This window comes from Terrapene carolina, unplaced genomic scaffold (genome assembly GCF_002925995.2).
Source record: "Terrapene carolina triunguis isolate 2854851 unplaced genomic scaffold, T_m_triunguis-2.0 Scaffold51392, whole genome shotgun sequence".
Lineage (NCBI taxonomy): Eukaryota > Metazoa > Chordata > Testudines > Emydidae > Terrapene > Terrapene triunguis.
The window spans coordinates 1-12,200 of record NW_020715743.1 but is presented as its reverse complement, the minus strand read 5'-3'; the positions used below and the strand labels follow the sequence as shown (position 1 = coordinate 12,200).

Genomic DNA, 12,200 nt, shown 5'->3' with positions numbered 1-12,200 from the left:
GTGGGGCAGGGAGCGGGGCGGGGGGCTCAGCAGGGGGCGCTCTCCCCAGCAGGTAGGGCTGGCCCCACGGCAGCACTAGGGGGCACTGTGCTGCAGGGACGGGGCGGGGCTCAGCAGGGGGCGCTCGCCCCAGGAGGCAGGGCTGGCCCCATGGCAGCGCTAGGGGGCACTGTGCTGCAGGGACGGGGTGGGGGCAGCAGGCAGGGCTGGCTCTAGGGTGGTGCTAGGGCGCTGTGGGGCAGGGAGCGGGGCGGGGGGCTCAGCAGGGGGCGCTCTCCCCAGCAGGTAGGGCTGGCCCCACGGCAGCACTAGGGGGCGCTGTGCTGCAGGGACGGGGCGGGGCTCAGCAGGGGGCGCTCTCCCCAGCAGGCAGGGCTGGCCCCACGGCAGCGCTAGGGGGCGCTGTGCTGCAGGGACGGGGCGGGGCTCAGCAGGGGGCGCTCTCCCCAGCAGGCAGGGCTGGCCCCACGGCAGCGCTAGGGGGCGCTGTGCTGCAGGGACAGGGTGGGGGCAGCAGGGGGCGCTCTCCCCTGGCAGGCGGGGCTGGCCCCACGGCAGCGCTAGGGGGCGCTGTGCTGCAGGGATGGGGCGGGGCTCAGCAGGGGGCGCTCTCCCCAGCAGGCCGTGCAGGCCCCAGTGTCCCAGCTTGGTGCTTGTGGGCGGGGGGCTCTCCCCTCTGTTGGCGTGACTGCAGTGCCCCAGCAGTCGTGCGTGGTCTGACACGGAGGTCCTGGTCCCTCTTGGCCGTGCGAGCGCCAGGTCCCTTTTTGCAGGGCAGGAGGTTTACGCCCACATCCCTTGCGCTGTCCTCGGCGCCCCTTGCAGGCTCAGTGAGCGCCACGTGCTGTGTGTGGCATGACACCACTGCTGTACTCACCCCACAGGGGGCTGTGTTTCCAGGGGGTGCCACTAGGGCTCCGGAGCTCTCGCTGCCCCCAGGCCGTGTGGGGAGGGCGCAGGAAGGCAGAGCTGGGCCCTGGCCTGCCCTGGCGCTGGAGGGTGCTGGCCGTGGGGCAGGGCTGGCCGGCTGTATCCAAGTGCCCTGGAGGAAGCTAGGAGCAGCAGCCCAGCCGTGCTCAGCACTTTCCTCGCTATTGTTTCGTTCGGCACATTTCCTCCCAGTGCCCCACGGGAGCAGCTAGTGGCAGAGGATTTCCGGGCCCAGCCCCACACCCCCTGCGCTGCCCCTTCCTTCAGGCTCCACGCCCCACAGCTCTGGCCTGCTGTTCCAGAGACAGCTAGCGAAGCGGGGTCCCTGCCAGGCAGTCCGGCTGGGCTGTGCCCCCTCTCCTGGGCACTGCCCTTGGAGCGCTGCTGCCAGGGCACCTGGAGAGGTGGTGCCCGGGCGGGTTGAGCTGGGGGCAGTTGGCTCTGTGGCCTGGTGGGACCCTGGCCCTGAGCACCAGCCTGGTTCCCCCCTGCCGGGGGCGCCGAGGCCAGCAGCCCTTCTCCTCCAGCCCCTGTCCTCTGTCCGCATGGTTTGCAAGCCCTGTGCTAACCCTGCCTGCGCCGTGAGCCCTGGTCCCGTCCTGAGCGCCTCGGCCGCGGCACCCCCCCTCTGCAGCCTCGGGGCCGGGGCAGCCAGGGATCCCTGGGTGCGATTCTTCTCTGACCCCGGAGAGCGGGGCCCCGGCTTCCCCGCTGGCAATGGGCTCCCAAGGCCCAGCAGTCGAAGGGGGGTAGTGCGGGGAGAGGGGCTGAGCCTGCTCCCGCTGCGGTCCCTCGGGGTGACTGCTGGGAAATGGGGCAATGGAACGGGCGCCTGGGAGAGGGGCCAGTCAGGGCTAGCTAGGCCTGGCCGGGGGCCACTCAGCTCCCTGCCCCACCCTGGGGGAGGGGGCCTGGCACTACTGATTGGGGGCACCAGGTGTTGGGTTCCTCTTGCTCTGACCTCTCCTCGGAGCCCTGGCGCTGCCCTGCGTGGGGGGAGGGGTGCTCAGGGCACTGGGGGGGCCCTGGCGCCCCGGCTCGGCCACTCACCCCCCTGCTCCTTCTGTCTCTGCAGCCCCGCGAGAAGGGGCGAATGCGCTTCCATAAACTGCAGAATGTGCAGATTGCCCTGGATTACCTGAAACACCGGCAGGTGAGCTGCGTCGGGGGGGGCAGGTGAGCTGTGGGGGTGGGCAGGGGAGCGGATGTGTGTGTGGGAAGGCAGGTGAGCTGCATGTGTGTGTGGGGGGCGGGTGAGCTGCGTGTGTGTGTGGGGGGCGGGTGAGCTGCGTGTGTATGTGGGGGGCGGGTGAGCTGCGTGTGTATGTGGGGGGCAGGCCAGGCCGGAGAGCAGGGGAGGGACTGAGCTGGGGAAGGGGTTTCCCTAGGGGCGGGGGAAGGACAGGCTCTGCCCCTGCTGGGTTGGGGGGGTCTCCCTAGGGCGTGGGGAAGGGGCAGGCCCCAGGCCTGCTGCCTGAGGAGCCCGTCGGACCCCCTGGTGTAACTGCGGCTCTCGCTGTCGGCAGGTGAAGCTGGTGAACATCCGCAACGATGACATTGCCGACGGCAACCCCAAGCTCACGCTGGGCCTCATCTGGACCATCATCCTCCACTTCCAGGTGAGCCTGGCTCCACCTGCCCCATGCGCCTGCCCCGCCCCCCCCCACCAGCTCCGGCCCAGCGCCCCCTGCTGGGAGCTCCCCCCCCGCCAGCGCCCTGCCCCCCCACAGCTCCCCACAGCACCCCCTGCTGGGAAAGGCCAGGGCTGGTCGCTCTCTCTCGTTCACTGGCTGCCCTGGGGCCCAGCTCCCTTTTCCAGAGCTGGCAAGCAGGGGGCTGCTCCAGGAGGCCCTGCGGGAGTGCTGTGGGCAGGGCTGAGGGGGGAGCTGCTCTGGAGTGGGGCGAGACCCCGGGGCTCCCTGCTTCTCCCTCCCCTGGCCCGGCACGCTCTTGGAGCCAGGCGCCCTGTAGCTGGGGTGTGGCCCTGCGGGGAATGCTGGGCTCTGCCAGCCCTGGCACGGCGGGGGCGGGAGCTGCCGGGGCGGGAACGCTGCAGCCGCAGGGGCAGCGTTTTGGAGGCTGAGTCACCTGCTCCCTGGGCCAGGCTGCTGAAGCGCGGCTTAGCCCCAAGGCGGAGCCTGGCAGCCACGGTGACTCAGACTCACGGGCCCTGGCTGGCAGCCGCGAGCTAGCCACAGTCGTTTCCTGTCCCCGCCGGTGCTGGAGCTGCCCGGTTCTCACCGACCACCTGGGAACAGCAGGAACCAGTGGAGCTGCCCCCAGCCACCGGGCACAGGGTTCCTGGCATGGCCGCCCTGCTCCATTGCACGCGGGTCCCCTCCTGCTGGGGAGCCCTGTCCTGCCTGGCCTGGAGCTGGGCCTCGCTCACTCGCTGCTCTTCCTGGCCAGGCTCTGCAGCTCCTCTGCTCATAGTCCCAGTAGAGCGCAGCCCCCAGGGCTGGGAACGGGGTGGGGCAGGGCCCGCCTGCCCCACAGGCTGCACTGGGGAGGGGGGCGGCTCAGCATGCAGAGCCCAACCAAAGGGCTCTGAACCCAGGAGTCCTGGCGTTCCAGGAGGCTGCCCGTGGGCTCCTTTCCCTGCCCGGAGCAGGAGAACGGGACCAGGCTGGGGCCCGGGCAGTGCCCGGGGCAGAATCCGTGCTGCAGCAGTGAGGGAGCAGCTGGGGCGAGCTGGCCAGGGAGTGCCCAGGGCATCAGGACCTGCCGTGTGCTCTGGGGAGAGCACCGGGCGTGGAGAGATGCCAGGCAGCTGGCGGAGCAGGTGCTTCCATCTTGCCCACTGTCGCGGCCCAGCCTGCAGCCTCTGTCGGGGGGGGCGTGTGCAGCAGACGTGTCCCTGGCTGGGGGCCAGCGAGCCCCCCTGCAGCGGGGGTGCGTGCGGAGCCGTGCTCTCTCGGGCTGCGGTTCAGGCGCCATTTCCGCCGGGGTTGGGAGTTTGTGCCCAGCGTGGGCGCTTGTGGTGAGCGCCAGCGACTGGAGCCTCTAACCCCCCCCATGGGCTGCGGTCCCAAGTGAAACAGGAAGGAGGCTGCTGCGTCCTGGGGTGGGGGCGTCACGGAGTCCCAGGCTGCTCGGGAACCCCCCTGAGCGAAGCCAGGCAGGACTCTGGTGCAGTGACTCCCGCAGGGCTCCCTTACGCCAGGGCAAGGAGCCTGCTCGGCTTCGGTGCTTCCTGGGTCTGACCTCAGAGCGTTCAGCCCCCTGTGAGCTCCCTGCGGCGAGTCCCCCTGGGTGGGACCCCCGGGGAAGCCTTGTGCACCCCCAAAGGGCCCTGCCCCCCACTCCACAGACAGCCGTGACTCTCAGAAGGGTTATTAGTCGACAGGAACACAGCGTAGGACAGAGCTTGTTAGCACAGAAATCGGAGACCGACTCCTCCCAGCTGCCTGGCCTCCCTCAGCCCCACTGCCCCTCCTCCCTCCTTTGTCTCTTTCCCAGGCCAGCTGGTCACCTGCTCTGCACCAACACCTCTGGCTGGTCCTTGCAGTGGACTGGGACCAGCCGTCAGTTGCCAGGATACAGGGTGTCGGCTGTTCTCTGCAGCCAGTCCCAGTCACGCCTGCCCTCTCCGGGTCTCTGCAATGGTCACACCCTTTTCCCACCACCCAGAGACTTGAGTAACACAGAAGGGAAACTGAGGCAGACACAGTATTCAGAGAAAACATTAAGAACATTCCCACTTCGTCCCAGGATGTCCTTGGGCCGGGGGGAGGAGGAGGCCCCAGTGGGGCACTGGGCAGGGGCTCCGCAGGGCCAGGGTGGCTGGCTGACGTGCGCCCGTCCCTTCCAGATCTCGGACATCCAGGTGACCGGGCAGTCCGAGGACATGACGGCCAAGGAGAAGCTGCTGCTGTGGTCACAGCGCATGGTGGAGGGCTACCAGGGCCTGCGCTGTGACAACTTCACCACCAGCTGGCGGGACGGGCGTCTCTTTAACGCCATCATCCACCATCACAAGTGAGAGACGGGCAGGGGCTGGGCACGGCCTGCACTGGGGGTTGGGGCTGGAGGGGGGAGCAGGGACTCTCACTCGCTGGCTGGTAAGTGTGTGCCCAGGGGCTGCCCCACACGCAGCTCTGCCAGTCCAGGGGTGCTGGGCTCCCTCGCTCTGGGGCTGGGGGGCAGCGGCTGCTCTGTGTGGTCTGGGCCCAACCCCCCTTGGCTGGGGCTGCCTCCCCGCGCTGGCAGAGGCTCTGCGGGACAGGGCGGCGAGGGTGCCCCAGGCAGCCAGTTCTGCGGGAGCGTGTCGGGACAGTGAGCTGGATAGTTCAGAGGGGTGGAGCTGGGCCGCGCCCTGTGCCAGCCCCGGAGCCGGGAACTGTTTTCCCGTCCCAGACTCCTGGGGGCCGGCGCAGCCCCCCCAGCTAGCCCCTCTCCGAGCCACCGGGGCTCCCCAGGCGAGTGACTCCAGCGGATACGCCGCAGCTGCTGCCGGGGTCCCCGAGCCGCCCTGCAGTCCCCACGGGGGGTCCCAGCGCAGTGCTGGGAGCAGTGGGCCGGGCAGGTCCAGGAGGGGGGTTCTCCAAGCACAGTAGGGGCAGCGCGTGCAGGCAGATCACATCGGGCCCGTCTCAGCAGGATCGGACCCATCTCACTTGCCTGCCCTTGGAGCCCCCCGCAGCCGGGCCTGGCGCTTGGGGACTGCGTTAAATGCAAAATGCCCAGACGAGTTCCAGCCCATCAGCTTGTGCCAGCGTCACTGGGAGCTGGGCCAGGCAGGCGGACCCCCTCTGACCCCCGTATGCGTCGCCTGCCTGGAGCTGCCCATCCCCAGCACACAGCGCTGCCCTCGGCTGGGGGGTCTGCAGAGCACCAGGCTGGGAGCCGGGGCGGGGAGGGGGGGCTGCTGGAGGCTACGTCAGCTCCCGCTTCCCTCTGTAAGTGTAACAAGTATGTGCAGGAGCCGCCCCGCCCTGGGAGAGGCAGGGGGAGAACGCAGGGCTGGCAGTGCAGCACAGCACAGCCGCCACTCTGTGGGGAGAGGGCAGCCCCCGACAGCGCAGCGCCAGGGCGGGCGGATCAGCCAGCGGCTCCCGGCTCCCATCGCAGTGCCAGGGCAGGCGGATCAGCCAGCGGCTCCCGGCTCCCAGCGCAGCGTCAGGGCGGGCGGATCAGCCAGCGGGTCCCGGCTCCCAGCTCCAGGGCGGGTGGATCAGCCAGCGGGTCCCGGCTCCCAGCGCAGCGCCAGGGCGGGCGGATCAGCCAGCAGGTCCCAGCTCCCAGCGCAGTGCCAGGCCAGGGCGACTCAGCCAGCGGCTCTCCGACAGCGCAGCGCCAGGGCGGGCGGATCAGCCAGCGGGTCCCGGCTCCCAGCGCCAGGGCGGGTGGATCAGCCAGCGGGTCCCGGCTCCCAGCGCAGCGAGCAGAGGAAGGCTCGGGCCCCGGCATGGAGAGGAGCTCGCGCCAGCGGGCGAAGAAGAAGCTGCAGCGCCGGGCACTGGGCGGCTCAGCGGGGTCCCGGGCGGGGGCAGAGGAGCAGGTGGTGATGGTGTGCGAGGAGATCGCCGACCCCGCTGCGCTGGAGACCTCCAACGTCAGCAGCTCGCTGTACTCCCTCCACTCCACCCTGCGCCTCGAGGAACTGTAGGCACCGCGCCAGCCGGGGCATCGCTGCTGCGAAGATGGGGTGCTAGGGGAGCCAGGGCAAAGCCTTGACTGGCCGCGGCTGCCCCCTCCCCCCAGGCTGCACTGGCTGGGGGGCTGCAGCTGATCTGGTGGGGGGACGGGCAAAGCTTGTTCTGCTTCAGCTCACCCCCCGGGTGCATAATTCAGTTAAAGACCCGCATTTACAGAAACCTGGGCCGGGCCCCGCCTGAGCAGGGCCCCAGGCCGTCTGGCGCAGCGGCGGTGGGGTGGGGGTAGTTGGATCTGCAGAGCTGGAGCAGATCTGCCGGCTCGGGGCAGCGTTACTTGGCTCCCGCTCCCTGCCGGGCTGTGGCTCCTGATGGGGCCGCCAAGCCCCGGAGCCGGGGGAGCTGCCCCGTTGCTGTGAGGGGCTCAGTGTCTGTGGCAGGGCTGGGGGAGAATGACCCACGGGCACAGCTGTTGTACTGTTGTACAGGAGCCAGCCTGACGGCCGGGCAGGGAGAGGGGCAGCGCACTCTGCCCCGGAGCGTCGGGACTGCGGGGAGCTGCTGTGCTGAGCCCAGGGGGCTGGTCGGAGCTCTCCCGGCCCCACAGCCGACACCCTGCGGGGGGGAGAGGGGGAGGGGCTCAGGGGCTGCCAGCCCCTCACGTGGTGTGAGTGAGTGTCTCGTGTTTCCCTCAGGAGTGCAAGGGTTAAGTGCCGCGGCTCGCCCGCCTGCCCGCGAGGGGTGCTGCCCACAGGGTTCTCCTAGCCCCGGCAGCGGGGGACGCTGGTGATGCGCTCTCTGTGGGCACAGACCTGGCCCAGCCCGCAGCTCCCACCAGACGGTGCCCCCAGGCGTCCCAGCTGCCGCAGCCCTGGCATGGCATGCAGGGGGGAGGGGGGAGCTCAGTTGATGGGGCCCCAGAGTAGGCTCCAAGCTGGGCTTGGGGTTCGCAGTTGTGGGGATGCCCGGCCCCTGGCCCCTCACACGCTCCGTCTCTGACGCAGGCCCATGCTCATCGACATGAACAAGGTGTATCGCCAGACCAACCTGGAGAACCTGGACCAGGCCTTCACCGTGGCCGAGCGGGACTTGGGGGTGACGCGCCTGCTGGACCCTGAAGGTACGAGGTGCCTCGTACACGGCCCCTCCCTGGCATGGGGCAGCCACCCGATGGCTCTGCTCCCTGCAGGGAGCCCTTGGGTGCAGCAGCCCCTCGACCTGGGGGTGCATCCCATGAGCACGGGGGGCAGCCCCCTGCAGGTGGAGACCCCTGGGCTGGGGCTCCCCCCACAGCCGCTCACGCTCTGCCCCTCCCCCCAGATGTGGACGTGCCCCAGCCGGACGAGAAGTCCATCATCACCTACGTCTCATCGCTGTACGACGTCATGCCCCGCGTGCCTGACGTGTCAGTCGGCCTCAAGGCCAATGTGAGTATGGGGCTGTGGAGGCCAGGGGGCTTCGGGGCTGCGGTGTCTCTGGGGCTGGCCTGTGCGCAGCCTGTCGGGGTCCGGGAACCCCGCTGTGCACAGGGACAGGCTGTGAGACGCCGGCGATCCCTCTCTCCACGCTCCCTGCAGCGGGGCCCGGGCGATCTGCAGAGACCCCAGGGAACATGATGGTGCCTGAGGCTGTGGGCTGGTGCCAGAGAGGCGGGCTAAGCATAGAGCTCCCCCCAGTCCCTTGCCCAGCCCCTGACGCCGCCGCTTTTGGTCTCCAGCTCAGCCGCGCTTCCCTGCAGAAAGGTGGGGGGGCCCCTGTGTCACGGAGCCCCAGGATCAGCGCTAGGCCCCAGCTTGAGAGCAGTCTGGGAGGAGCCCTTCAGTGAGCCAGACCCCCAAGGGCCTCTCTCCCTGCTCAGCCTGACCCCTGGGGGTTCCAGCCCTCCTGCCCCACCCCCTCAGCTCTGCTCAGCGAGTCCAACCGAGCCAGACCCCGGGGGAGACCCGGCCACGCAGCAGGGGCTAGTGCCCCTCGCCCAGCGTTCCCAGGGACACACCGCGCTGTCACAGCGGGTTGTTAGCTAGCTGCTCACGGCACGGGAAGTGCTCAGGGGAGCCCAGGGAAACGTGGGTTAAAGCCCAGACCGGTGGGGTCAGCCCAGAGCCCACAGCCCAGCTGGGAGCCCCGTTGTTCCAGCTCTGTCTGTCTGTCTGTCCGTCCGACCTCCTTGGGCAGTTCCCAGGGGAGAGGCCAGGCTCCTTCCAGCAGCCAGCACCTCCCCCCCCCACCTCACTCCTCACAGTCCTTTGTTCTCGAGCTGGGGGGTCTTTGCTCAGCCTCCCTGCAGAGGTGGGGAAACCCCTCCCCCTCCCCCCCACCTTGGGTGCCAGGGGTCAGCGTCCCGGTGATTGGCTTTGCCATTGTCTTCTCGGGTCCTCCATTGATACGGGGTCAGCTGGGCCAGTCCTTTCCGGTGGCCCATCCCGGCTCAGACAGCCCAGCAACATTCATAGCCAGGTCTCTTAGCCTGCCCTAAGAGCAAACAGTCCTTCCCCCTTCCCCACAGGGTAACAGTGCAGCATGTAGGGGAAACTGAGGCACACACGGGGTCATTCCGGCGGTGGGGTGATGGGCCAGTCACTGCGGTTCCCATCCAAGGGTGATTCCAGCTGAGATGGTCCCAGGGAGGCCCCGAATCCCACCCATCCGTTTCTGTGCTGTCTCTGGGACCTCCCGGGGGCCGCCCAGCCCGGTGGCTGCGGGGACCCAGGGCCATGCTTTCGCCTGTCCCCTAGGAGCTGCAGCTGCGGTGGCAGGAGTATCGCGAGGTGGTGACGGCACTGCTGCAGTGGATTCGCAATCACACCGTCATCTTCGAGGAGCGCAAGGTGCCGGGCAGCTACGAGGAGATCGAGGTGAGGGGCCCGGCCACGCAGGGGTGATTCCCGGGGACGGGGCTCTGGGGACCTCTCGTCAGCCCCCAGCTCCCCAGCCCCTGAGCCGTCTGAGCTCCATCGCTACAGGTGCCCTTTGGGGCCCCCCTGGTTCCCGCTGGGGCAGGAGCAGCTCACGTGGCCTCTTCTGCTGCTGCCCGTCTCCCAGGCCCGGGCATGGAGAGGGAGCAGCACAGGCAGTACCTGGCCATGCTGGAGTGCCCGTCCCGGTGGTGGTGGGGGGGGGCATGCGATCTGGGGGAGGGGGCGGGCTGCACACTGAGTGGGCTGGGGGGCGCTCAGAGCCTGAGCTGGCGGGGGGGCCGTGGTCTCCGAGCCACGTGTTCTGTATCATGGCTCCCGTCTCGTCATGTCCTGACGCAGCTGCTGCTGGCAGGGGATGAAAGGCCCCAGTGCTGGGTGGGGGAGCTCTGCAGGTGCCTCCCAGGAGGGATCTGGCTGGGCAGGGTGCCCGGGTGCCCAGGCCCCGCCCCCAGAAGGAGGGGCCCCCAGCGCTCCCTGGGGAGTGGGTGGTTCCCGTTGGCAGTGAGGGGGAGGCAGGGTCTGTGGTTCCCTGGGGCCGTAGGGGACCTTGCATCAGGCCCCTGGGATGCCCAGTCCGTCTCTGCACTGGCAGCTGTTCCCTGAGGAGCTGGCGTTTGGCTCCTGGCAGCTGCCCTCACCCGGGGGGTCTGAGCCCAGCATAGGGAGCAGCCAGCCCCGTGAGGGCCAGGCTGCCTTGGAGGGGCCTGGCAGGGCTCAGCTCCTGCCCCAGGGCGGGAGGGAGAAGGCAGGCGAGCCGGAGGAGTGGGGCAGCACACGGGGGGGGGGGGGGGGGGGGGGGGGGGCCGGGCGCCCCCCAGGCAGGGGGAGGGCGTCTGACTCATTCCTTCCATATCAGCCCCTCGTGAGTCAACAGCGGCGAAGAAGAACCCTCCCGCCCGGCCCTCTTCCATCCTGTGGGCTCTGGCCGCCCTGGGGCGGGGCCATGCGTGGGGCCAGCTCCCCAGGCCTGGCTCAGCTCCAGGTCCCAACCCCTGGCTGGGGGGATGTCGTCTCCTCGGGGTGGGGGCGGGGGCTGGTGAGAATACGCCCTGCGTGGTGGGCTAGGGAGAGCCTGGCCAGGCATGGGCCCTACTGATGGTGACCCTGCGCCTGGCACAGAGTCCCCGGGCAGCTGGTCACAGGCGGGTCCCGGTGCCATGGCCACACGGGGCCCCTCTCCTGCCCCTGGGGCCTGCCCTGCCTCCCCCGTGCCCTAACCCCAGCCTCCCCCCAGCTCCTGTGGCGCCAGTTCCTGAAGTTCAAGGAAACCGAGCTCCCGGCCAAGGAGGCCGACAAGAACCGCTCCAGGGTCATTTACCAGTCGCTGGAGGTGAGCAAGGTGACGCCCCCGGGACCCCCTGGGCGAGAGCCCCCCGATACGTACAGCCGCCAGGGCTGCGCCCCTCCCCTCCCCGGGGGCTGTGCCGAGCCCTTCATCCCCGAGCACCAGGGGCTGCGCCCGGCTGTAAGCGGGCATGTGACCAGGGAGCTGTCCTGTGACTCCCTCACGCTGTGTGAGGCCCAGCAGGGTGCATGGCAGGGGCCTGTAGCTCGGCATCCCCAGCTCCCCACCAGGCCCGACCCCAGCCCCTGCAGACCCTCGGGGTGCCCAGAGCAAAGCCCTCCCCAGCGGGGCCACCCACTGCTTGTGCCCCCCACTCCTGCGCTGCCCCATGGACCCCTCAGGGCCGGGTGCAGGCTGGTCCCCACATGGCCCCGTGGCTGCAAAGGCCCCATTTCTGTGTGGATCGGGAGCTGGCCCCCCGACCTGCCTCAGGGGGGCCTTCCTGGTCCGCGTAACACCCCCTCTTGCCGGCGCAGGGCACGGTGCAGGCCGGGCAGCTGCAAGTGTCCCCCGGCTACCACCCCCTGGACGTGGAGAAGGAGTGGGGCAAACTGCACGTCGCCATTCTGGAGCGCGAGAAGCTGCTTCGCGCTGAGTTCGAGAGGTCAGTGCTCAGGGGGAGGGAACGTGGGGTGGGGCAGGGCTGGGCTGGGAGTGGGGGAAGGGGAAGGGCTGGCTGGCAGCGGCGGGGCCATGGGCAGGGGAGAAGGGCTGACTGAGAGGGGCCGTAGGAGCTGGTAGGGAACGTGGGGTGCGGAAGGGCTGGGCTGGGGGAGGAGCCGAGGGGGCTGGGAGGGAAAATGGGGCTGGGAGTGGGGGTAGGGAGCTGGTGGGCTGGGAAAGGGCTGGCTGAGGGGGAGCTGGGAGGGAACATGGGGCAGGGCTGGGGGGCCTGGGAGGGAGATCTGGGGGGTGGGGAAGGGCCAGCTGGCAGTGGAGGGGCTGGGGGCAGGGGAGAAGGGCTGGCTAAGGGAGACCGGGGGGGCTGAGGTGGGAAGGGGGTGGGTGGTGGGGGGCTGGCCGGCTCAGGACACCCCTGGGGCTGGCGCTCTCCCCTCCTGGCGAGCCAGGCCAGGCTCCTGCTGGCGGACGCTGAGGGCCGGGGTGTTCCCGCCCTGGCCTCGCAGCCCTTAATGGGAACCATACGGCGGGTGAGTCACCGCCCACCGGGTGCCTCCCCTCAGGAAGCCCAGCCCAGCCCCACCCGCCCGCCGAGCAAACAGAGCCGAGCGCAGGCTGGCCCCTGGCAGTGCCGCTGGGCTCCCGGCTCGCCCGGAGCTCGCAGGCTCCAGCAGGGACGAAAAGGGGGGCTGGGCCTTTCCCACAGGCACGTGGCAGAGCAAGGGTGGCGTCCCGGGGGGCTGGGGTTGCCCTGGCCACCAGGACTGGGTTGCGCACAAGTGGGGCTGGGCT

At 70.0% G+C, this 12,200-nt stretch overlaps 1 protein-coding gene across 1 annotated transcript in view; it reads left to right on the top strand.

Moving 5' to 3' along the window:
* The window catches only part of LOC113405871 (plectin-like), a gene marked incomplete at its 3' end in the record, with an annotated part of 14,298 nt that extends 2,879 nt beyond the window's left edge, over positions 1–11,419 (top strand). Inside the window, exons 4-11 of the mRNA XM_026647162.2 lie at positions 2,006–2,083; positions 2,457–2,549; positions 4,742–4,908; positions 7,529–7,644; positions 7,845–7,951; positions 9,260–9,379; positions 10,677–10,772; positions 11,264–11,419. Of these exons, the coding sequence (XP_026502947.2) occupies positions 2,006–2,083; positions 2,457–2,549; positions 4,742–4,908; positions 7,529–7,644; positions 7,845–7,951; positions 9,260–9,379; positions 10,677–10,772; positions 11,264–11,419 (933 nt within the window). The remainder of the gene's footprint in view (positions 1–2,005; positions 2,084–2,456; positions 2,550–4,741; positions 4,909–7,528; positions 7,645–7,844; positions 7,952–9,259; positions 9,380–10,676; positions 10,773–11,263) is intronic.
* Between the last annotated feature and the right edge of the window lie 781 nt (positions 11,420–12,200).